The 27,299-nt window shown below is 45.5% G+C and overlaps 1 protein-coding gene across 1 annotated transcript in view; it reads left to right on the top strand.

Moving 5' to 3' along the window:
- The window catches only part of LOC137438553 (medium-chain acyl-CoA ligase ACSF2, mitochondrial), a 152,289-nt gene that overhangs the window by 13,367 nt on the left and 111,623 nt on the right, over positions 1 to 27,299 (top strand). Inside the window, exons 2-3 of the mRNA XM_068133694.2 lie at positions 19,189 to 19,399; positions 20,674 to 20,802. Coding sequence (XP_067989795.2) covers positions 19,189 to 19,399; positions 20,674 to 20,802 — 340 coding nt within the window. The remainder of the gene's footprint in view (positions 1 to 19,188; positions 19,400 to 20,673; positions 20,803 to 27,299) is intronic.

Genomic DNA, 27,299 nt, shown 5'->3' on the forward strand with positions numbered 1-27,299 from the left:
TTTTTTTTATGTGATGTAAATAAAAACTTAAAGTTCATATTATTTTTGTGATATTTTATAAAGTTCATATTATTTTTGGAGATTTACATTTTTTTATGTGATGTAAATAAAAACTTTAAGTTCATATTATTTTTTATGATATTTTATAAAGTTCATATTATTTTTGGAGATTTACATTTTTTTATGTGATGTAAATAAAAACTTAAAGTTCATATTATTTTTGTGATATTTTATATAGTTCATATTATTTTTGTGATATTTTATAAAGTTCATATTATTTTTGGAGATTTACATTTTTTTATGTGATGTAAATAAAAACTAAGTTCATATTATTTTTTGTGACAATAAATAGACTTATTGAGACCTAATCAAGAAATTCGCATGCTCTTAAGATTTTTTCCACACTTATGATGTACTACGTACGTCAAGGTTACGTGATAGCGAAATTTTAAGGTCAGATTCGGATTCGTAGGCACCAAATTAGTTAGAAACAGTTGAAAATAAATGAATGAATGAATGAATGAATGAATGATTTGTTTTAAGGCCATTTTCCCCACTAGAGCGGGGGTTAGCCTTGCGGGCCCCATGACGATCATCGTTCCCTGTTTGAGGCAATGTTTTTATGGCCGGATGCCCTTCCTGACGCCAACCCTTGGTCACGCTCTTACGATGCGCAGGAAAACGGTGCACCCACTCCAAATCGGGGTACACACCGTGATCATTCATCCCAGCAAGCTGTTACTCAATTTGCCGACCTCGGAAGGATGACAGGCTGAGTCAATCCCCCTGACGTTAATTCAGCGATCGACCGGGATTCGAACCCAGGATCCTAGGATCCCAAGCAGGCACCCTAACCACTAAGCCAACACCAGGCTATTTTCAAACATTTGAAAATAAGTCAGAACCAATTTGGCTGTTGACCAGCGTAATTATTACCCTCGTCTGAGGAGAGGGTATTGCATTTGAGTCCGTTTGTTTGTCTGTTTGTTACTTGCTGGAAAAGATTCTGGCAAGTATGTTGATCGGTTAATTTGTCTGTCTGTTTGTCTGTGCACAGCACTACGTCTACACCGCACGTAGAATCGCCAAACTTTGCACACATATTTGTCTTGCCCTGGAATAGATTGTGCCCAATTTTTAACTCTCTCGGCCCAAGGTCTCCATTATGACGTCATAATTTGAGAATTCGACAAGTACAAAACTTCATCCAATCAAGATGCAATTTCTTGAGCGCCATGTCGGCATAAACTGGTGGAGAAAAAAAAGATGACGTCATTGGTCACGTGGTTCGGACGCCATCTTGGAAAAACCGAAAAACTTTGCACCTCTATATGTCCAAAAGCGCTGAATAGAAAAAATTGAGCCATGGCTCATTGTAAAGAACTCTCCATGGGGAATAAAATATGTTAATGATGATATCATAGGTGCCTCCATTATGACGTCATAATTCGACAAGTACAAAACTTCATCCGACCAAGATAAAATTTATTGAGCATAATCTCGGAATAAATTAGTTTCGAAAACAAATAATGATGTCATCGGTCACGTGGTTTGGCCGCCATATTTGTTTTAACACAAAAGCCTTAAAAACCACTGAAAACACATCCTGGCGAGGGTTTGCAATCTCTGATTCCCCTTTGTTGTTCTTGATGAAATTTCAACTTCGAAATGCTAAAATAACTAAATCCTTCTTTATTGACAAAATATACACATTATAGCTGGACGATGTAAAGGTTTGTAAAAGCAGTTGTAAAAGTAACAGCAATTGGTTGTAAAAACGTCTATTTTCCAACGTCAGGCCAACGTTTGCATTTGCTTGTTAAAGTGAAGACATCACCAGCCGACATTGGCCCACTGGAGAAAATCACATCGGCCTAACATCGGGCTGCCATTGGCCCAGAGTTAGTGTGTTGGTTGGGTTGTCACACATTTAGCACTTTCTTATATTATAAGGGCTTTTGTTCACCATGAATGTGCTCTATACCCCTACCAGAAGCATTATGGTACACTGCCAGTGAATCGATGAAAGCCGGAGACTGGACTGAGTTGTGAGGGAATTGGTGAAAACTGAAAATGGAGGAGAATAGGTGGAAAGAAGCAGAGGGTTAAGGAATGAGGAATGAGGGAACTCTCGTGAGATTGGAGAAGACGCAACAAGTGGGAGAGCGAAGTTGTTTCGTGAATGGACCTTCAGTCCTTCACCAACTTCGCCATGCTCATGGGTATGATTATGACCTACGGTGTGGAAATGCTTCTGTCATGTATGCAGTGCAAATGTTCACCGTTGTATCCCTACACCGGGACCGGGTTGTATCCCTACGCCAGAGCTCGGATGGCGCTGCTGTGAATCGGGCCTTGATCGGCAGAGTGAATAAACGCGTACGACAATTGATCGCAGTTTGTCGAGATACTTTACATGGCGACGAAGGTAAACATCTAGACCATGACATCTTTCGGCCATATCGATGAATTCGACCCTCATGAGGGGGATTTTGACACGTATTCTGAGCGATTGTCTTTCTACTTCGAGGCGAACGGCATTGCGACCGAAGGCCTGATGAAGGCCGTCTTCCTGTCCGTTTGCGGAGGTGAGACGTTCACACTCGTTAAAAACCTGATTCGGCCTCGGACAATCCAGGAGCTCACGTATGCAGAGCTCAAGGCCGCTTTGAAGGAACATTGCAACCCATCTCCTTCAGTCATCCTGTGTCGGTTTAATTTTTACATGTGCAGACAGCAGCAAGGTCAGTCGATCGCAGACTTCATTGCACACCTCAAAAAACTGTCACATCTGTGTGAGTTTGGGGACACGATTGATGACATGCTTCGTGATTTGCTGGTGGTTGGCATGTCCGATGACCGCACTTGTAGACGCCTGCTTGCTGAGAGAAGACTGACGTTCCAAAATGCCAGAGACACCGCAATTTCCATGGAAAGTGCTGAACGCAACGCTACAAGCATCGGTGCCACTCGCTCATCTGGTACCAGCCCTGCTGTGAATCGGTTGGATCATGTTCAGCCACAACGTTGGAACAAGGCTCCTCGTCAGAAGCCAGTGCAGTCTCAAACCCACAACAACTGTTTTCGGTGCAACGGAAAGCACCCTCCGGAGACGTGTCGGTTCAAAGATGCCACCTGCCATTTCTGTTCGAAAACTGGCCATATTGCTCCAGCTTGCATCACTCGCAAATCGGGAAAAGGAAAAGCTGCTGACAAGATTCATCAGTTTATCGGTTCGGAGGAACCCGAGCTTGACCAGGTGAGCTCTGTTTCCGACAACTCAGAATCGTATGACCTGCTTCATATTGATTCTCACCATAGGCGGGACCCTCTTCTTGCCAATGTTGTCGTCAACAATCGACCATTGCAAATGGAGGTCGACACTGGTGCGGCCGTCTCGCTCATCAGCCATGCTGTTTTCACAAACCTGTGGAGTGATGCTGACCGACCCCATCTGAAACCTACTACCTATGGACTCTCCACCTATACAGGTGAGAAGATTGTTCCCTGCGGTACATGTGATGTCACGGTGGGCTACGATAACCGTGAGTTTCACCTACCCCTGATCGTCATTCCTGGAAAGGGCCCTTCCTTACTCGGCAGGAACTGGTTGAGCATAATTCGACTGAAGTGGGAAAGCATTCATCAACTCCGGGCAGCCAACGTTTCTCCTACCGCAGCATACACACTCAAAAATGTGCTGGATACGTACCCGGATGTCTTCAAGGATGAGCTTGGAACCTTGAAAGGACATACGGCTAAACTCAGGGTTGACCGGGATGCCAATCCTATATTTTGCAGGGCTCGCCCAGTCCCTTTCGCCCTGCGTGAGCGGATTGACAAGGAACTGGATCATCTTGAAAATCTGGGGATCATCGAGCAAATCCAGTATGCCGAATGGGCGGCGCCCATCGTTCCAGTCATAAAATCGGACCAGTCCATCCGCATATGTGGAGATTATAAAATGACCGTGAACAGGTGTTCTTCATTGGATAAATATCCAATCCCGAGGATCGAAGACCTCTATGCTCGTCTCACGGGAGGCAAGACTTTTACGAAACTCGATCTCAAATCCGCCTATCTACAGCTCTGCTTGGACGAGAATTCGAAACAGTATCTTACCATCAACACGCATCGTGGGTTGTATAGGTACCACCGACTTAGTTTTGGAGTGAAATCTGCACCTGGAATTTATCAGCGTGTCATGGACAGTTTGTTTGCCGCCGAACGCAATGTCGTTTGTTACCAGGATGATATTCTGGTTACTGGTCGTACGGACGCGGAACATCTACAGAACCTGGAGAGAGTTCTGAAGAAGATTTCGGACTCCGGCCTACGTTTGCGTCGAGACAAGTGCAAGTTTATGGTGCCATCAGTCACGTACCTGGGTCATACGATTGATGCCGAGGGTCTACACCCGACAGATGAGAAAGTCCGAGCTATCAAGGATGCTCCTTCTCCACGAGATGTGACCGAATTGAAGTCATACCTCGGTTTGCTTCAGTTCTATGGTCGTTACATCCCGAATGTGACCGACGTTTTGGGCCCCCTTTATCGGCTTTTGAGGAAAGGAGTCTCCTGGAGCTGGGGGTCTAGTGAACAATCAGCATTCCAGACCTCTAAGGATCTGCTCAAATCGTCCAATGTTCTCGTTCATTTTGATCCAGAGAAGGATCTTGTGCTGACATGCGATGCCTGTCGGTATGGAGTGGGGAGTGTATTATCGCACGTGATGCCTGATGGTACAGAAAGACCGGTTGCATTTGCATCCAGAACGTTGACCCCGGCAGAGAAAAACTATTCCCAACTTGACAAGGAAGGATTGGGAATCGTTTTCGGCGTTGGCAAATTTCGCCAGTACCTTCTTGGACATCATTTCACGATTCGCACTGATCACAAGCCGCTGATCAGTCTGTTTGGTCCAACTAAGGCGACATCTGACACACTACCGCCCAGGATCATCCGCTGGTCCCTGTTTCTCGCTGCTTATGACTACACCATATGTTATAAGCCCGGTTCGTCTATCACAAATGCAGATGCCATGAGTCGGTTACCCCTTCCAGAATCCGTTGATGATTCGCCTACACCAGGATCCATTATCGCACTGATGGATCATCTGGAAGATTGTGCTGTCGATTCTGGCCAGATCCGCACTCATACTCGACGAGACCCCGTTCTGTCCAGAACTGTCCAGGCTGTACAGCTTGGATGGCATTTGCTACCTGAGGGTGACCCAGATTTTGCGGCTTTTAAAGCACGTAAAAACGAACTCAGCGTGGAAAATGGTTGCCTACTCTGGGGATGTCGTGTCGTGATCCCGAAAAATCTGCGTTCCAGGGTCATGGATGAAATCCATGACTGTCACCCCGGGATTGTGAAGATGAAGTCACTCGCCAGAAACTATGTGTGGTGGCCGAATCTTGATGCTGATATCGAACATCATGTTCGACATTGTTACCCCTGCCAGAGCACCCGGAATACACCTGCGAAAGCGCCACTGCATCCCTGGGAATGGCCCAGCGAACCGTGGCATCGCCTACATCTCGATTATGCCGGGCCTATTAACGGCAGCATGATTCTAATAATTACGGACGCGCACACAAAATGGATTGATGCCTATGTGACGCGTGGTACTACGTCAGCCATTGTCATCGAAAGACTCAGACGCTGTTTCGCCACTCATGGTCTGCCCAGGATGATCGTGAGTGATAACGGTTCGTGTTTTTCCAGTACCGAGTTTGCCAAGTTCACACGTCGGAACGGCATCAAACATAAGTTTGTCAGCCCACATCACCAGGCTTCAAATGGCTTGGCCGAACGATCCGTGGGAATCATCAAATCCGGATTGCAGAAACTTCAGGAGGGAACCCTGGAAACAAAGCTGTCTCGTCTCCTGTTCAAATACCGCATCACGCCACAATCAACAACCGGTGCAGCTCCGTCTGAGTTATTGATGAAACGACACTTGAGATCGACACTTGACAATCTCAAACCAGACATATCATCAAATGTTTATCAAAGCCAGCTTAATCAAAAGTTGGTGCATGATAAGACGTCCAACAGTCGATGTATCAACATTGGAGATCCAGTGTTTGCCCGAAATTTTGGTGCAGGTGCGACGTGGCTACCGGGAGACATCATCGAGAAGCCAGGTCCACTGTCCAGTGTGATTCGCCTGCAGGACGGCCGCGAAATTCGTCGACATCAGGACCACATAACCTACCGTCACTGTGAGTCGATGGAGCCTGTAGCATCGTCACAGTCAGGACAACAGTTCGACCCGCCACTGCCGGAGATCGTCGTGGCCGCTCCAGCCGGCTCGGATGCCCCGAAAACCTCTGCAAACGCTACACCCTTCGTGGAGACCAAAGGAATCACCTCGGACTCTGTATCCACTGGTACACCGCGACCCAAAGGAATCACCTCGGACTCTGTATCCACTGGTACACCGCGACGCTCAATGCGTGAGAGAAAAGCACCCGACCGGTTGAATCTTTGAAGATGTTTTTTTTTCACGTTGACACATGTTCTATTTTCACGTATTTTCATTATTATCATAACCGTTTGCACACATATTTTCACATGTTTTGGAAATGTTGCTTTTGAAATGTCAATTCTGGAAATCTAGCACGTATTGCTCTTGGTAATTTTGGACTTAAAGGGGAGGATGTCATGTATGCAGTGCAAATGTTCACCGTTGTATCCCTACACCGGGACCGGGTTGTATCCCTACGCCAGAGCTCGGATGGCGCTGCTGTGAATCGGGCCTTGATCGGCAGAGTGAATAAACGCGTACGACAATTGATCGCAGTTTGTCGAGATACTTTACAGCTTCACTGTTACATTTACCGAATGCATGGCATGCTCGGAGGCCATCCAATTATTACATACGCAAATATGGCTGAAATACGAAGGTATTTCCAGGAAACGTCGCTAACTATAGACTTGCTAATGTACTTCCAGCATGGCAGTTAGCAAAAAGGTAAATAAAGGTAAAGTTTGAGGGCCTCCCAAGATGAAGAGCTTGTGTTCCTCGGACACAGTTGCTAATCTGGGAATGTTAGACAACTTGGAGGTGAGTGTGCGTACACACATCGGTGTTCAGGTGTGTGCGTACGCCAGTCACTTCCATTAGATTTGATCTCAAGTTAATTTTACTACTGTGCTGCCTGTTCTCAGAGAGCCTCCTCAGCGCCGACGAGTCTGGCATTTCACTCAGGCCGACTGGCACGGTCTGCAAGCAGCCATCAATCATCTGGACTGGTCTCCCATCTCTACCACCTCTGATGTTAACTCAGCTTGGGAATTCTTCCACAGAAACCTGCTCTCTCTCATGCATAGATACATCCCATCTGGTCTTCAATATTCCATCCTTCTTCCCACCCATTGTACACTGAATCCTGTGGTGAGGCAGTTGCTCTGAAACTACCTGGAAGGCTAATCTGACTGAAGGCAATCTCTATGCATTCCAAAAAGCCAACAACAAGTGTGTGTCCACGCTCAGGCGAGCCAGAAAACAACACCTATCCAACCTTAAAAATGAACCTTCAAACCTATCTCCCACCTTTAAAACCTGGTAGTGCCTTGTTAATTCTGTCCGTGGATGGGGCTCAACTCCCTAAAACTACCTTCTGATGAAACTACCTAAATCCAGGATCACTGCTCACCTCTAATCATTTGTTCTTCTTTTTCCTGCCTGTGGAGCCAACTTTCACGTTCTTTCTTTTTTTCACGGGAGCCAACTTTCAAGTTTGTATATAAGATCGAGGCTCATGTAAGAGCTAACATTAATCACCAAAAACATAAACGGACACATAAAACATATCATAAAGGGAGCGGGAGACAAGATGGGGAGAGAGGGGGAAGCACACAAGTATAACAGTAGAGAACAGGGACATCGGGAGATCTGTGGGAGGGAGAGGGATTGGGGGGAGGGGGCAGGGGTAGGGGGTGGGAGAGGTATAAAACACATGGACACTGCTAGGATTTCCAGGAAAGAAGTTGGTATTTCAAAAAGGTGGATTTGAGATGTTTTAACCGGGGTAGAAAAGATCAAGGTTTTGGATGGGGGAAGATAGATGGTGGTGAACAGCTGTTTTAAAGACCTGGAGGGAGGAGTGGGATTGAAGAGAGTGTGGGAGTTTGTTCCAGAGGCAGGAGAAAAGAGGAATGAAAGAGTGAAGGTGAGCAGAGTGTCTTGATTTTGGCAGATTCACCAGAAGAGGGTTGCTGGCAGATGTTGTGTGTCCTGAAGGAGTATTTGGGGGACAGAGCACCGACAGGGCTAGGTGGTGGGGGAGGAGCTAGGCCGGAGAGGAGTCGGTAGAAGACGGAAAGACCACCAACCTGCCTGCGGTGAGTAAGTGAAAGGCCCTCGGAATAGCTTCATCGCGGGAGATTCCAATGATTCTGAACGCTTTGGTTTCAACAGCGTGAAGCCGAGCTAGGTGTGAGGCAGGAGCACCGGCCCAGAGGGGAGAGCAGTATTCCATTGAGCTGCGGATGAAAGCCTTGTATGTGGTGAGGAGCTCAGGTGTGCCAAGGAAGGACTTCGCACGATGGAGGATGCCCAGCCGGCGACTGGCTTTGGAGGCCAGCTTGGAAATGTGGTTTTCCCAGGAAAGATCATGGCAGATAGTGAGAATCTCATTCTCATTCTTCCCTCCAGCTGTTGACCACCATGAGATCGTCCCCAATCCAAAACCATGATCTTTTTTGCCCTCGTTAATTTCCCACCCCACCCAAATCCTTTCTCCTTCCAAATTTCCAGTTTTCCCTCCTGACAGTTCCCTTCTGTATCCATCTCGTCCTTCCTCCCTCCACCCATTGTTTGTTCACCTCTCCATGTCTTGTCCTTCAGCTCTGTTGTTGGTGTTTCCCCCCTCTCACTGTTATTTTAGCCTGTTGCATCCTTATCCGACCAGTGTACTAGTAACGAGCCTTATCTATGTACACAATTTTTTTTTAAAAAGAATCCTGGGTCCATCTTGGCATCTCCAGAACTGACAGGATAGCTTAAGGGTATGTGCACTCCCCTTTTAACTATTTAGACAGAGTTGGAATCTTGACCCAGCTAAAGTTAATCAGATGGACATTAAGCTGGAGGACCCACCTGCCAGCATTGGTCATTGGTAAACATTAAAGATCCAAAAGGGGTGTTTCACAAAATCATGGGTGAGCTATCACCAGAACCCAGGCCAAATTGCAAATTCCTTCCTCTTTCAGTGGAACATTAGGCTAGACAGCCAGATTGTGCTGTTGTCGGTACATTCCATTTAGCAGGGAAAATCTGGTATGTCTGCTTCCTTGCCTCAGGGCTGTGAACAGATGTGGGAATGTTTTGATTACATTGCCAGATTTGACCATATTGTGGCTTGCTGTATTTCAAGTCGATTGTATCTTGCAGAGGTACTTGCCCCATGGTGCCCTTGCATGAAGTATGTCCAAGTAGAAGGTCACCAAGAATTGCTCAATAAACATAGTTATTGATGTGAAAGACAAATGTACAAATACCTTTCATTTAGTTTAATGAATAACCTCATGTATCGGCTTGAATAATAATTATTCACCTGATTCCCTGAGGTCATTTACATTGCTTTACCCACCACCCCTCCGACCCCCAACCCCACCCCCTAATCTCATGGGCATTGTTGTGCCAGGAACACTCTCCTACTCTCCTGTTTATGGACTGCTGTAGATGCCAGGCTCAAAAATGCACGGAATATATTTCTCCCACAAGTTTCTCGTGATGCACAATGTCGTCGTGCGGTTAAGCTCAAGATATGAAAAACAAACTTAAAATATTAAAAATATGAAACTTGGCACATCAACACTTTGATCCAGAATGGACTTTTTTGGATTGGACCCAAGTCAGCAGTGCTTGAGATGACTCGTATTTATTTATTTGTTTAAAATACACAGATTAATTGCAAAAAGGTATTAATATCGCTGATTGCATTTCAAAAGAACAACTTGAATGATTGTTTCTAAATGTTGGTTGCTTTTTTTTTCTTTTTCTTTTTGTATACAGAGTCGAGGCTCGTGAAAGAGCTAACATTTATCAAACAAACAAATCAAACAAACAAGCAAACAAAGTATATAAAAAGGGGAGCGGTCGACAAGATGGGGAGAGAAGGGGACGAAGCACACAAACACAACATTTGAGAGCAGGGACATCGGGAGACCTTTGCCCTTTCTGGACCTTTGCCATTTTTTTCCCAAAAAGTAACATTTTCCCCCGTGTCTGATTAGGTTTGTGGATGTAGGCCAGAACTGTTTTAGTAGAGCAGCAGGGCCCACCCCTGGTGGGGGGATACCCAAACCAGCAGTACTACATTTTGTCATGTGGCTATAAATCATGAATATCATGTGTATGTGTGATGGCAAGCTCCAAAAATCATGGCATTTTGGGAAAATTACATTTAATAAGTTTCCCAAAATATTGAGGGTAGGATAGCATTCGCATGCGACGCTGTATCTTTGGTTTTATTTGTCCCAGATGCACAAACTTGCTGTTGTTGGATTCAGATTTGACATATTTTTCTCTGAAACCGCTCAACAAAAAATGTCATCGACCTCCCATGCCCATGGGGTATATAGGGTGAAGTGGCCATAATTGATTGAATTGAAATCAACTAGGGCATGCCCGTACGTGGGTGCCCGTTCCTTGCCAAAAAAAAAAAATAACGCAACCCGTACGCTCTACCCCGCCCGTACGCCCGTACGCCCGTAAACAAAAAAAACAACGCTCTTCGCTTCCGCCCTTCGCTCTGACTGAATTGGGAGAAATAATGCGCATAAGAAATCGAGAAATTATTATTTTCTCCGGAAGAAATCGAATTACGAACCGTAATGGCGCACGCGGTCGGCTCGGCTCGCTCTCACATCGGCCACGCCTACGCAATAACGCGTTCTGTGATTGGCTGCCGGAAGTGCAGTCTTCACTGTCCGGAAGGTCGCAAATCGCAGTTACGATGAATCGCAAATTAGTTTTAATTAGTTTTAAAACATAGTTTAACGGCAACATAGTTTTCCAACGTGAAATAAATGAATACGCTCTCAAATGTGCCGTCCGAGGCAGAGTCTGTTCGCCACGTTCGGCACACGTGATAGCTCGCTGCTCTCTGATTGGTTGAATCGTTTTTTGGACATAGCTCGGTAACTACTTCTCCGATTAATATGAAACCTTGAAAAGGCACATCCTCGGGTCCCCAGCAATATACCTGGCAAGTTTCAAGTATATCGGACCCGTGGTTGTCGAGAAACAGCGGTCACAGACAAACATACATACATACATACAAACATACAAACATACAAACATACAAACATACACACAGAGATTACTGGAATTATAGATAGATGTACTAAAAATCTGAAACTTCACATATCTGATCTACAACCCGAAGTGAGAGAAGATTTAAATTTATGATGACTTTGGGTACCTGGTCTGGCAGCCATATTGGATTGAAAATAAAAATGTAAGAAACATCTTTTACAGAACCGATTAACAAATTTATGCGAAACTTCATACATATGATCGATGAGCCGTGGGGAATACAACAACAACACAACAACAGGCATTTTAAAGGCCATTTTCCCTGCCAGAGCGGGGGTTGGCCTTTTTCGGGGACCGTGGTTGTTGTTCTTTTTGTCGGTCCCCTTTTTGAAGCAATGTTTTACGGCCGGATGCCCTTCCTGCCACCAACCCTTTTTGTTGCCTTTTACGACAAGCAGGGAATTACCAGTGAACTGGTACTCAATTAGCCGACCTCGGAAGGATGACAGGCTGAGTCAACCCCCCTGGCGTTAAATTCAGCGATCGACCGGGATTCAAACCCAGGATCCTAGGTATCCTAAGCCGGCACCCTAGCCGCTAGCCCAACTAGCATGATATCCTAATAATCAAAAAAGCTACGGATAATGGGAATGTATGTGACATAATCGGGTGCATGGATGATACAGGCATGTGGACCATCATAGCAGTGTTCAGTTAATGAAGGTATTTTTGTTCAGGATGAGTGTGCGAGGCAAGACTATGCACTCTACGAGTGGGGTTATAGTTATTTGAGGTTATTACAGTTAATATTCATTCATTCATTCATTCTTATGTCTCCGGAGGTAGTGGGTCTTCTACCCTGGAAATAGCGTGTCCGGTTCATGTATCCTCATTAACACGGTGCTTTATGAGCCCCATTCTGCGCAAAATTGAGATTGCGTGAATCTCTCAGGAACCTCTTCTTCATGTATAGTTTTGGCCCGATCTCTCAATGGTGAAGAATCACTTTTAAAATTTCTAGTATCCGGATCCGGATCTTCAGCAAAATCTAATCATTTCGTCCTTGTCCCACACCCAACCTGTCCACCAAGTTTCATCTCAATCCGTCTACAGGTTTATGGGATATCCTGCTCACAGACAGACAGACAAACGGGTGAAAACGTAACCTCGGTCCACCTTCGTTGCAAGAGGTAGCAATGGGATTTTATTTCCTCCCACACTTATTTTACTAAATATGATTATTAAGTTGGAATCGAACATTGCAGCATTCCTCAAGGCTTATTTTTTTCCTTTACCCCTGACGAACAGTTTTGCTTCTGCCCATGTCATTCCATCCTGGACTTGCTGATTCGTCTCTGCTGGTACTGGATGGATGCCCTCGATCTCAAACACAATGTCAATTCTTTCTCATTACGTTCCCATTCCATTCCCATTCTTTACATTTCGAGGCTAGTTTCTCTCAAGGCAACGTTCTGGGACCAATGGTGTTCTTGATATGCATCAATAACATGTCTTCAATCGATCGTTTTCAGATCACTGTGCACCAGGCAGGTTGGGGCAGCATCTGTCTCTACTGATCTGGAGTAAATGAACAACTGGTCACTTGGAACCTGTCCTTTGGTGCAATAAAGATCCATATTCTCACTTTGTCCCTCCATTTGCCCCTCCTCCACCTTGCTCAGCTTATATGGGCATACAAAGACACCTGTGTCTGTGTGACATGGAATATGGATTCAAGGAATATGGATTCTGAATGTGGAATTCTACTTCTGCTTCATAAACTGACCTCACCCCACTCCGTCTCCCCCCAGAGGTTCTGGATTCTAAGGCCGTCCATGTCGTTAGAATCTCGTCGGCAAGCTATCTTTTGATTTCATTTTGATGTACCATGCTCTTTACAGAACAATGATGTTGCTGAAGCATTTTCTTGACAAGGCCTGCACTGCTGGGTGGTTTGCCATTGTTCTTTTCACAGTTTTTTTTTTTTTTTTTGGATACAAGATCGAGGCTCGTGAAAGAGCTAACATTAATCACACAAAAAGTCAAACCGACACACAAAACACAAAATAAGGGGAGCGGTAGACAAGATGGGGAGAGAGAGGGAAGAACACAAACACAACATTTGAGAGTAGGGACATCGAGAGAACTGTGAGAGGGAGAGGGCTTGGGGGGAAGTGGACAACAACAACAACATGAATTTTAAGTCCATTTTCCCTGCCAGAGCGGGGGTTAGCCTTGCGGTCCCCATGACAATCTTCTCCATTTATTGGGGGGAGGTGGGAGAGGTATAAAACACATGGACACCGCAAGGACTTCCAGGAAAGAAGTTGGAATTTCAAAAAAGTGCATCTGGGGTGAAAATTAGCGGGGGTAGAAAAGATCAAGGTTTTGGATGGGGGAAGATAAGAGATGGTGGTGAACAGATGTTTTAAAGACCTGGAGGGGGGAGTGGGATTGAAGGGAGTGGGGGAGTTTGTTCCAGAGGCGGGAGAAAAGGGGAATGAAAGAGTCAAGGTGAGCAGAGAGTCTTGATTTTGGCAGTTTAACCATAAGAGGGTTGCTGGCAGATCTTGTGCGACCTGTAGGAATATTTGGGGGACAGAGCACATAGAGAGCTGGGGGACCAAGGCCGGAGAGGAGTCGGTAGAAGATAAAAAGACCACCAACCTGCCTGCGGTGAGTGAGTGAAAGGCCCTCGGAGTTAGCTTCATCGCAGGAGATTCCAATGATTCTGAAAGCTTTGGTTTCAACAGCGTGAAGCCTAGCTAGGTGTGAGGCAGGAGCACCGGCCCAGAGGGGGGAACAGTATTCCATTGAGCTGCGGATGAAAGCCTTGTATGTGGTGAGGAGCTCAGGTGTGCCAAGGAAGGACTTCGCACGATGGACGATGCCCAGATGGCGACTGGCTTTGGAGGCCAGCTTGGAAATGTGGTTTTCCCAAGAAAGATCATGGCAGATAGTGAGACCCAAAACCTTGAGCGACAGAACTTCTTGGAGAGAATAGTTGAGAAAGTGGATGGGAGAGTTTTCCAGTCAGTCTTTTCGGAGAGACATAGTAAGAGTGTGAGATTTGTCAGGATTGAAAGACATGTTCCATTTGTTTGACCAGTCTGTGAGTTTGTCCAGGTCTGCAGAGAGTGAGGAGGCTGCAGACTGCCGATCTGAGGGATGAGGAATGGAGCGGCAGAGAGTAGAGTCATCAGCAAAAAGATAGAGAGGATTTTCCAGAGAGTCAGAGAGATCATTGATGAAGACCAGAAATAGCACGAGCCCAGAACACTGCCTTGGGGAACTCCAGCCTGAACAGGAATGGGAGATGAGAGAAACCCATTCAGGGCCACACGTTGACTACGACCAGAGAGGAAGTCCGCAATCCATGCGAGGAGATTTCCATGGATACCATGGGAGGAGAGTTTGGTGATCAGAGCGGGGTGCCAGACCGTATCGAAGGCACGTGATATGTCAAGGGAGCCAGCTCTAATTTCCTGTTTGGCATTGAGGACCTCCATCCATTGTTGAGACAGCAGAAGCAACATGTCCAGAGTAGAATGACCTGGTCTGAATCCAAATTGATGATCGGAGATCAAGCCATTGGAGAAGAGGAAGGATTTGATATCCAAAGCAATGATGGATTCCATGACTTTGCTGATAATTGGGAGCAGGCTAATTGGTCTGTCGTTGCAAGGATCTGTTTTTGCACCTTTTTTGTGTAAAGCGGTAATGTTTGCTGATTTCCAGGATGCTGGCAGATGACTTGAGCGAAAGAGAGTGTGAAAAGAGCAGAGAGAGGGTGAGATAGAGCGGCAGAGCAGGATTTTAGGACCCTTGGGCTGATGCCGTTTGGTCCAGTTGCAGAATCAGAGTCGAGGTTTGACAAAAACTTCTCCACCTTGTCAGGAGAGAAGGACACAGAGTCCAGGAGCAGTTGGGTTTGACTGGGTATGGTAGGAACAGAGAGAGAAGATTTTGAGGCAAACACAGAGTTGAGGCATTCAGCTTTGTCACGTGCGGTGTCAACTGTGTAGCCATTTGAGGGAAGGGAGGGGATGGAAGGGGAACAAACACCAGAAACGGATTTGACCATACGCCACCAGGATTTGGAGGAAGGAAACAGGTTTGAGAGTTCATTCTTCAGTGTGGAGAGATAGTGATTCCTGGCACTCCTGAGGGTAGACACACACTTGTTCCGAGCTTGGTGGAAGGAACTGAGATTGCCTTCAGTTGGATTAGCCTTCCAAGAGGCAAATGCAAGTTGTTTCAGGGCAACTGCCTCACCACAAGATTCAGTGTACCATGGAAGGGAGGAAGGGTAAGACAACTGAAGACGAGATGGGATAAATCTGTGCATGAGAAAGAGAGCAGTTTGCTTTGGAAGAATTCCCAGGAAGAATTAATGTCAGAGGCAGTGGAGATGGGAGACCAGTCCAGATGATTGATGGCTGCTTGCAGGCCGTGCCAGCCAGCCTGAGTGAAATGCCAGACTCGTTGGCACTGAGAAGGCTCTCTGAGAATTGCCAGAGAGATGTCCACTTTAACAAGCACATGATCAGAAGAACCGATTGGAGCAGAAGAAGAGCAGCAGTCATTTGCAGGGAAGTTTGTCATAACCAAGTCTAGAAGAGAAGATACTCCATTGATTGAGATCCGGGTCGGGAAATTGACAGATTGTGTCAGTCCCAATGAGTCGCAGAAGTCCTTTGCTGAGGTGCCATGGCTGGTGAGAGAGGAACCCACACCCAGCCAGCTGGCATGATGACAGTTGAAGTCGCCAAGAGAGAGTTGGGATGAGTTGATAGAAGTTGGTCCATGTTGTCAGACAGCGAAATGTAAATGGCGTCATCACTGTTTGGTGGACGGTGCAGAACACATATGAACCAAAGGTGGGAGCGGAGAGGAAGCCATAGCCATAGGTTCTCCTGGGGGTGGGGTGGAGAGAGGACAGTGCAAGGAGAGTGAGGAAGAGATTTTTTGATAAAGATAGCAACCCTGCCACCAGGACGAGGCTCAGGTCTATCATACCGGAGGAGGGATTAACCAGGAAGAGATATTAAGGAATCAGAGACATCTTGCAGGAGGAAAGCTTCTGTTACGCAGATCAAGTCTGGATTGTCAGAAGCAACCTGAATGGAGAGATCAATCAGGTTTGAGCGAAGGCCTCGTATTTTTGAGGTCCATATCGTTAATGAGGAGAGAGGAGGAGCATCCGATGCAGGGGAGGGGAGGGTAGGGTCAGATGAAGGATGAGAGGGGGAGGTAGGGAGGGCAGTTGATAGTGTGTCAGAGATTACAGAAGAGTTACAAGAAAGGGAAGGATGAGGAGGACGAAAGGTTTGATGGTGATGGGATGAGGCACAGTGAGTGGTTGTTTGAGGAGGGGCAGAGGAAAGTAGAAGGTTGGGGGAGGTGGAGGTATGAGATAGAAGGGAGACGAAGTGGGGAGGAGGCAGCTTTGAGGAGGAGGGGGAAGGAGGGGGGAGAGGGATGGTAGGGGGGGAGATTTGAAGGGGAGGGGTTGGGGGTGGGTTTTGAAGGGGAGGGGCGAGGGGGGATTTTAGGAGGGGAGGGGCAAGGGGGAGTTTAGGAGGGGAGGGGCAAGGGAGGAGATTAGGAGTGGAGGGGCAAGGGGGAAATTTGGGAGGGGAGGGGCAAGGGGGAATTTAGGAGGTGATGGGCAAGGGGGGAGATTTGGAGGGGAGGGGTAAGCGGGGAGTTTAGAAAGTGGATGATTAATGAAAGACAATCATTTATAACAAATTGGGTTTATTGTGATTTTCAAGTTAGCGATCTGTTTGAGAACGATGGAGGAGGGGTGGAATGAATGAGAATTTAGCGCATGTAGTGAGAAAGAATTATAAGAGATTGAATATTTTTTTGAAGTGGAATGAGTTGAGAGGAAATTGAAAGGAGCCTTTTAAATAGGGAGAAAAACAGCACGTTGTAATAAACCACTGAATAAAACACTGCAGGGGGAAGTTTAAACATATTTAAACAGAACCGTGAAGAACAATGTTCTTCACAAAAATACCAACGGGGAGAGGGAGCTTAGAGGGACAACCACGAGTCACTTGAACAGGGCAAAAGGTGGAAGGCAAGGAGATAATCGGGGCGGGGCGACACTGCACATGTGGACAGAAGCACACGATGAGACAAAAGCACACACGATGAGAAGCACACAATGAGACACGTGGAGAAAGGGAAATAAATGTTGTTGTTTTTTTTGTTGTTTTTTTGGGGGGTGGGGGGGGGGGGGGTAAAACGTTAGACAAAGAGTAGAAGTTCGGGGGAGAAGGGAAAAATCTAAGAACGAAACAAAAACAGCGAAGGAAGAAACTTAAGTGAACAAACTTCGACGGGAGACCGGGGAAGCCTGAGGCTGCAAGGCCGCACATGCCGGGCGAACATAAACGATTAATTTATGAAAGATTAACACCGAAAATCTTCCTAGGGACACACTATAGGTTCACACACCGAAAGATAAATACAGTTTCGACAAAATACAATTGTGAACAATGACAACTTTGAAAACGTGGAGAATGTGTCCAGCTTCGAAAATCCGTGACGTCGCCCACAAAATCTCGCGAGATCTCGCCAATTCCACATTTTCCTAATGCTTTTATGCTGGGCATCAAGCAAGTGACCATTTTTAAAGTCTTTGGTATGACCGGGATTTGAACCACCAACCTCTAAAACTCGGAGTTGACACTCTAACCATGACACCACCGAGTCTGATCAGCTGGGGTCTGATTTATTGTTCATTGTGGGCAGGTTTTTGGTCTTTCAGTTTACGGGCTCTGTCCTCGTCTTACTATTCCTACCCTCTAACCTTTCCACCTCGCCCCTCCTGAAGTTCGCATGTGTTGCGTCAGGAAACACTTTCATTGTTTGCCGATCCAAGTCATATCAAACACTCCAAAACCTCCATTCTTTCCTGCCTTTTTAGCCCACAAACCTGCAATATCCCAGCTGGGGCTTATATTTTGGGCCTTGTTCGGCCAGCCGGCTTGACTCAAAAATGACTGGATGCATTTCCTTGATATTCACCACATATATATATACTGTATCTATCTATATATATATATATATATATATATACATACACATATGCAATGAATATCTGTGCATGAGGCATTGAGGCACGTGATATACCCATCTTAGAGGTGTGGTTTGACCAGGAAATATTTATTTATTTTGATACACCTCACCAGAACACGACTTTTAATTATTTTATTTTTATTCACTTTACCTTCCACAACCTGCATGACAACTTGTATTATTTACTTATTTATATACACGTGACCATCAAGCAGGTGACAGACAGACACTTCGATCAAACTGTTGACATACCGCCTTGGGTTATTTATTTATTTACCTTTATTTTTCTACATTTATTTTATATATTTATTTTGTACATTTCGATAACTAAATGACTATACGTATTCATGTCCAATTTTAAGGTGCATTTTGGGGCTGTGTCCTCGTTGAGAACTTGTGTTCTTGTTTTTTCTCACCTGTGGAACTCCCTTACTGAGTGTGTAACTGACGAGATCTTCCCTCCGAGGTTTCAAGACTGTTCCTCATGGTATCGCCCTATTTCCACTGCTGAGCTTTACTACACCCACTGAGACTGTTTTCTTGCCATTCCTCTGCAATTTTATCTCCGTGTGCTGTGGTGTATCCCTTTGTTGTCATCCCACTGTTTTCCCTTTTTTCAATTTTTTTTTCAATCCATGACCCTTGTCTCCATGTCTCCATGAGATCCTCCATGAGCCTCAATGTGTAAAAAGTGAAAAATTTGATTGTGATCAGAGTGAGTAATTCTCAGTTTTTGCAATTTTGATTTCTGTTTCACTTCGACTCTTCTTTTTGTAAAACATCAAATTGACTCTTTGCTCCCCCCCCCATTCCCTCCTCAGCCATTATCCAGCAGATCATGTAGGACGTGACATACCACCCATGCAGCCGTGGCTCACAAAAAGTTACATCCACTGTCCTAGAGGATCACCACTGCTGTCTCGTACCGTTGGGACCTGCCTCGAGCGTGCTGCACAACTCTGGCCTGAGCGAGAGGCTCTTGTATTTTTAAATGAAGGAGAAAGGTGCACCTTCCAACAGGTGTTTGAGGAGGTGAGCAATTGCATTGGCTTTTGAGGAGTAGAAGTTTTAAAATTGTGTGAGGAATGCTTTTTATTATTTCCTTTTCAGTTTGAAAACCATGTTGTACTTTCATACTGCACAAAACATTTCTAATACGATATGTGGTGTAAATAACAAGTATTTGAACCGCACAAACGATTTCACTCTCAATATTGTTCTGCTAATTGCTCAGCCATGTGATACCATGAAGAATCGCTTTGGTTTAATTGGTTTAAGCTGTACATTTCATTTTGTTTGAAGGTGTATGGCTGTTCTGGTTGCATTTTTTGTTATACCTTGCGGAATCGGGCATATGGAAGAGCAAGGTGATGGAAGGTGTGAATCGACGGTGGGAGAGTGGGGCAACGGTTGCACAGAATAATCAGGGGGAATGAATGAACATACAGAGAGAGTGGGAGAGAACAAAAACACAACACTAACCTGCAAGTAAGAGGGTTAATATGGGGTAACAAAGATTGTGGATAAGAATTGGGGATCATACGAGTTGTTCGTACCCTGCCTGCTTGAAGCCCCGGAGAGACGAGTGGGATAGAGCGGCATTTGGAAGGCAGTTCCCTATATTGGATAAGTGAGGAACAAAAGAGTTGAGATGTGCAATCCATCTGAATTTCAGTAGTTTACCGAGGAGGGGCTTGCTCGGAGATCGTGTACATCCTGGTGGTGAAGAGGGTCAAAGGGATGAGTTAGCAGAGGGAGCGAGACCAAGGCGAGCCTGCTCAAAAACAGTCCATCGATCTGCCTGTGATGTGAGAGGAACAGAGCTTGTGCTTTGGCCTCATTACATGACATTCCAATGTTGAGTGTTTTAGGTCCTACAGAATGCAGGTAAGACACATGTGATGCTAACTGCCAGCTGATTGGAGAGAGCAGTCCTCCATCATTCTATGGACAAAGGCCTTGTAGACTATGAATGGCTTTGATTTTTCAAGAAAATACTTGGAATGGCAGAGGATTCCCAGTCTGTAGCTGGCTGTGGAGGCCGGCTTTGCAATATGGTTGGCCAAGGAGGGAGGGTGGGGCGGGGGGCGGGGGGGGGGAAGAGAGTCATGACTGATGGTCAGACCTAGGTCAATAGACTGGACTTCTTCCAGTACCTGAGCATGGAAATAGATTGTCGATACTTCAGGAGTGACAGGGTGAGATTTTTCCAGGATCGAAGAACATGTTCTTCTTAACAGACCAGCATCGAATCATTTTAACCAGCATCAACTCTGATTCTGGCATTTTATCGCCCTCTGTTTCAGGTAGAGAAACTTGCCCAGGGTTTTTTGGCCCTGGGCCTGCAACCAGGAGATCGCATTGGAGTGCTGGGGCCAAACTCGCTGTCTTGGGTGCTCACCCAACTAGCAGCAGCACATGCGGGCATCATTCTGGTGAGTAATCATTTTGTTCTAATGATTTTCAGTAACGTTTTTTTGGATAACAATGGCTTTATTGGCTGTTATAAAGTGTGAATAATTCAATGTAAGTTTCTTCTGACATGTGTTACGGATTCGTCACTTCCGTTGTTGTGGTTCTCATCCACTGTAAACATTTTTGGTTCCATGTACTATTATTGTTATCGTTTAAGTGAAATAGAGATTACTGTTTTCAAAAGGTAAAAAAAGTTAATGTTTTAAAAAGAAACCGGAAACCGGATCGGGAACTGGACGAAGAAGAAGAGGGAGAAGAAGAAGGAAAAGGAGGTGGAGCAAGTGAGGTCGGAGAAGAAGCCGAGCGGCGTTGAGGTTTTGAGCAAACACTGGCGAACGAGGGTCACGAGTGAACTTTGGGGTTTCCTGGGAAAGGGATTCCTGCGACAGAGTTGTTATCGCTGTGACAGATAAACCTGCGTGACAGGTTTTGCGGTTGATTCCGAAGAGAATCATTGGCATGCCATTACATCTCGAGAACGGACCGTTGGCCATTTTGCCTCGCGCCGGACTAAGCATCGCTCCAGGTTCTTCACCTCATTTCAACCATTTTCACAACCATCCAGACGTTAATCTGGTGTGTGTGTGCAACGTGGATTTTGAGTGGGAATTTGCGGTTCGCTGTCTGTGAGCCGTTGAACGTCCATACCCGAAGGTTAATTTGTGGTTCGCCGTTTGTGAGCCGTTGAACATCCATACCCGAATGTGTGATTTCCCAGTCGCCTTTTGAGGACACCTTTGCCCATCTTTGGCAGTGTGACTGTCAACCGAGCAGGATTCTGGTCTCGATACAACATCGTTCTGACGATCACTGAAGCCTGGATCGACTTTGGTTTGAAGCTGGGACAGAGACATTGGGAATGTTATTTGCGCTCACTTGGAGCACAGTGAGTTATATTGTACGAAACTGATGGTACCATCATAGGAATGATATATTGGTTGTACAATTGATTACTTTTGTTATTGTACTGTTATTCTTGTGTGACCTTAATACAATACTTGTTTGTTGGTAACAATTGGTGTGGTTTCACCATTGATCTTTGACACACAGAATAACACATCTTTCTGCCGTGACTCCTCTCGAGGCTCGGAGGTACACCGTGACTGGGGTTTGGGGAGGAGCACGTAATACATGATGTATCCCATGCTCAAGAACATAATTTGGGTTCCATGCTGGCATTCGTATAATCAACAAGACCCAATAGTGCACCTGTTTACTCTGGACCAGGTTAGAGTATGAATTTTAAATTTACCCGTGTGCTACCAATATCTCGTCCACTCTTAGTTGTAAAACGCCATGGGATATTTAACATGTCCACCAGAAATGGATGTTGTCAGATGGGTCCCATGATTAACATCTCATCCGACAAATGGAGCTGTTTTTTGATGTAAAGGCCTGCCGGCAAAACACCAGTCCGATAGTTTGTTGTCAAGTTAGGAGTTAAAAACATATATTGATGGATTTTTTTCATTTCAATGTTCTCTTCTTTTCAAAATTGGGCCTCTTTTTCAAGAACATTACAATGCCCATCAATCTCTCTCCAACCACTGTCAACTCTTTGACTGCAGCACAATAGTCCAAGCCATTTAGCATTTGACGGGGAAAAAACTGCAACACTACCGATCTCATTAGTATTGATTACCCTCAAGGTACCTTTATAACATACTAAAAGTATAAAGGTCTAAAAATATGGGGTGACTCTCAAATAATGCAATCAAGTTTTCTCCATTTAGCCCCATGTTAAAAGACGTACATATGCCGCATGCTATGATTATTGTCGCTCTCTGAACTTCTATTGCTTATTTTATACACTGGACCTAATCACTAGCACGATATAATAAATAAAGGATATCATACTGTACAATATTGTATATATAAGTGAAGTTTTTACTGTTTTAGTGTCTTATTTAACCACACCCCGTTTTACAAAGACTGCTCACTCCACAGCAAGCGACGGTACATCATTATTTGTTTGTGAACCATATATATCTTAGTTTTTAATCCCATCAATGACATGTATTTAGTATGTTTAGGTCTATTGGCAATAACATACAGTAATAGTATATTCAACTTTTCTATATTTGCAGGTAATCCAACCCTGAAGAATGGCGGCCAATTCGTGTGTGTTCTGCAATGAATCCACCAACAACGATAATCCAGTAGTGACACTTCGTGAAAAGGGAAGTCGGACTATTAATGTTGTTAGTGACCAGCGCAGTGACCCAATACAGACTGTTCCAGGTCAAGTTGTTCATCAAGAATGCCGACGTGTATACTGCAATCCAATAAAGGTAGCACAGAGTATCAGAGATACACACAGACCAGGCCCAAGTGTATCGCTCTGATCAGCAGAGGAAGCCTTCAACTTCAAAGCAGATTGCCTCTTCTGTGGTACAAAGGTGAACTTTGATAACAGGAAACAACAAGGAGATGTCCACTCTATCACATTTACAGAATGTAAAGATAGTCTTCTGCAAAAGTGCTCAACAAGGAACGATGCATGGGCCGATACTGTTCGGGCTCGACTGCTCATTGTGTGTGACCTTCCAGCGGCAGATGCCGTGTATCACCAGGTATGCAGTTCAAATTTCCGGACAGGGAAACTGATCCCTCTGAATTTTGTACATAATGAAACAGTACAGAAGAAACAGAAATTGGGTAGACGATACAAATCACCACACGAAGGCGGTCGTCCTGCTCTGGATGACAGATGTCAGGCATTTATAAAGGTGACTGAATTCCTTGAGGAAAATGACGACGAACAAAACACAATCTCTGATCTGGTGGACAAAATGGCCGAGTATCTTGCTGACTCAAATGCCGAGTCCTATTCTCAAAGATATATGAAAGACAGACTGATTGAACACTTTGGCGACAGAGTCATTGTCACAACAGTTAATGGCAAATCGAATGTTGCAACGATGAGGCAAACAGCTGACAGTGTACTTTTGGAGTTTCATGCAAACCAGTCTAAGGATCCTATGATTCAGAAGAAAATAATCCTGGAAGCTGCCGCTAAATTCATACTGGATGACATAAAGCAAGTGGAAACAGGGAATGAAACATACCCAACATCGGAAGACTTTGAGTTCAAAGACACCAGCCTCAACTTTCTTCCTGATACTCTGAAGATTTTTCTTGGAAAGATCTTGAAGGCAAAAGATGTAGAGCTGAAGATAGCTTCAATTGGTCAGGCTATAATGCAAGCTGCACGACCACGTGTCCTGATTGCTCCACTGCAAATTGCACTAGGGGTGCAGCTGCAGCACCATTTCGCCTCTCGTTTCCTTATTGATTCACTGCATGCACATGGGTACTGCAGCTCATACAAGGAAGTCACACGTTTCAACCAAAATGCAGCTTTATACCAGGGTACAGACATACCCAACCACAAGGGAGAATTTGTTCAATATGCAGCTGACAACGTCGACCACAACATTAGAACCTTAGACGGACACAACACCTTCCATGGCATGGGGATAATAGCCATGATTACCCCTGGAACAACACAAGGACATCCGATTCCTAGAGCTCAGGTCACTGCCAGCGACATAGAAACAACTGGAAGAATCCAGATACAGTACCATAGAGCTGACGACCAGGCACTTGCAACCTTGACTTATGGGAGCGTGCCTATCATGAGAGCCCATGATCCCACAGCCAACCTTGATGTACTGTGGAAGACGTCACTGCTGTTCAAGATACCAAGACCTGCATGGTCCGGGATGATGCAACTCTTACATCGTGGTGTCCAGCATTCAAAATCGTCTGTCCTGTTTCTCCCAATGATTGATTTGAGCTCGAGCGACACTACATGCATCTACTCCACTCTCAACTACATTGCGCAACATGCTAAACAACATGATGTACCTACCATCATCACCTTTGATCAGCCACTATGGTGGAAGGCATTGTCGATCATTCTCTCGGAGCCAGATGGAAGCCCCATGCGACGTATTGTGGTAAGGCTAGGTGCCTTTCATATGGAAATGAGCTTCCTTGGCAGCATAGGGCACCTCATGGGTGGTTCTGGGTTGAAGGAGCTGCTAGAACTCATATACGCACCAAATGCAGTGGATCACATCCTAACAGGAAAAGCAATTTCCAGGGCTGTACGGGCACACATCCTCCTGGATGCTGTCCTGAATGCACTCCTCCTGTCTGATCCTCTTGGAGGAACACAATACAGAACTGCAGAAGACTTGCCAGTTCGGGATGAAGATGCAATGAGTGGCTTGGCCGATGATGATGTGATTCATCCAGATGTGAGTAAAGCAAGGACCCTGTATGATGCGTTGATGAAAGGCACACGATCTTCCAACGATGTAGCAAGTGATCCAATCCTTGACAAGATCAGCAAAGTCTTTCAAACACAGACAGAATCATTGACCAAAGACCGAACAGCGAAACTGTGGTTACAGTATATGGATATGGTGAAGATCTTAAGAAAATTCATCAAAGCCGAGCGTATGGGAAACTGGTCCCTGCACCTCGAAGCTGTATCTGATATGTTACCATATGTAGCAGCCTCAGGTCATTCACTCTATGCTAAGTCTGCCAGGATTTACCTGCAAATAATGCACAGCTTAGAACAGGACTATCCAGATGTGCACCGTAAGTTTACTCAGGGCTTCCATGTCGCCCGAATAAGTAGTAGAGCTTGGGCTGGAATTTCCTCAGACCTGATGATTGAGCAAGTACTCATGAGAAGTATGAAGACCAGCGGGGGGTTAACAAGAGGAAGAGGAATGACAGAGCAACAACGGTTAACGTGGCTTTTGTCCATGCCGGCTTGTTCGGAGACGAACAGATCGATGCAAGAGCTCACTGGAGTGAAGTACAGCACAGGTGAACAGAACAAAGAGAGGGGCAAAACCAGGCAGCATCGCGACATGCAAGATACAAGTACACTACAGGTCGCTCTAGTTGACAGAAATCCTTTCAAGTGTCATCCATCCCTCAGGAACATAATGACTGGTGTCAACGCTGGCAGTAAGGTTGATGTCGACAATGCCAAGCTCATTGGAGACAAGATCATGCACTCCATGACAAATCAGTCAGTTGTCCACTACACGTTCAAGCGCAAAGACCAAGCCACCACATTTCTGAAGGCCAGATCATCTGTGCGAGTTGGTAAAGACCAGGTACAGATAGACCCAGAACTGCTATTCCAGCGTCTCATCATCATCTCAAAATCTGCTGAAGATAAGGAAGAGATGTTTCGCTTTGAGTTATGCCCTCATCCACCTGCGCTGTTTGATGAAAAGCTGATGCTACGTGAAGCCCAGAAGTCCGTACTCGGAGATGCTATCTGGTCTAAACTTGAACCAGGTACCATAGAGTCAATCAGCGAAATCCAGTATGTCTTGGATGGTGGAAGTCTGCTGCACCGTATACCATGGCCACGTGGTTCACCAACATATCGAGAGATCTGCATGCTCCACTGTGACTATGTTACAAGAAAGTACGGAAAGGCCATCGTAATATTTGATGGATATCTTGGTCAATCAACCAAGCACATGACCCACCAGAGGCGAGCAGCAGGTAGAGGTGGACCAGAAGTGACTTTCACTGATGACATGAAGTTGACCATGAAGAAAGACATCTTCCTGGGAAACCTCAACAACAAACAGAACTTCATCAACATGTTGAGCAGATACCTCCGGCTTTCTGGATGCCAGACCCATCATTCCCAGGAAGATGCTGACCTGCTAATCGTCCAGACCGCAGTCAGTTCGGCGAACATGAGGAACACAGCCCTTATAGGAGAAGACACATCTGATCGTCCTGCTCTGCTTCTACGCAAACCTAGAAGCACACGACTTGTTTATGTATAGTCAGGCAAAATCCACTACAAAACCAAACCACATCTGGAATGTGAAGTCCATGAAACGTCAGCTAGGTGCAGCTGTGTGTGAAAGCATCCTATTCATACACGCGGTATTGGGATGTGACACGACGTCTCGACTGTACGGCCTTGGCAAAGGAGCGTCACTGAAGAAATTCATGATGAGCACACTCTTCCAAACTCAATCCCAACAGTTCTTGGCTGAGGATGCATCACCAGATGTGGTCGAGGCTGCAGGAGAGATAGCACTCGTGTGTCTCTACAAGGGTAAACCTGATGAAAGTTTGGATTCCCTCAGGTACAAGCGGTTTTGTGAACAGGTCGCAGTCAAGACTTCGAAGATACTCCCACAGACCTTACCGCCCACATCTGCTGCAGCGAGATATCACAGCAGACGGGTGTATCTGCAAATACAGCAGTGGAAAGGAAACAACAGCCTACAACCAGTGGATTGGGGCTGGAGAATGAGCGATGGCAATCTTGTTCCTGTTATGACCGACCTCCCTCCAGCACCTCAGGATTTGTTTAATGTTATCCGGTGCAACTGTTCGACCGATTGTGGGTCCGCACGGTGTACATGCCGCAAGAACAACTTGGAGTGTTCACCTG

This window comes from Myxine glutinosa, chromosome 13 (genome assembly GCF_964187855.1).
Source record: "Myxine glutinosa chromosome 13, kmMyxGlut1.1, whole genome shotgun sequence".
NCBI lineage: Eukaryota > Metazoa > Chordata > Myxini > Myxiniformes > Myxinidae > Myxine > Myxine glutinosa.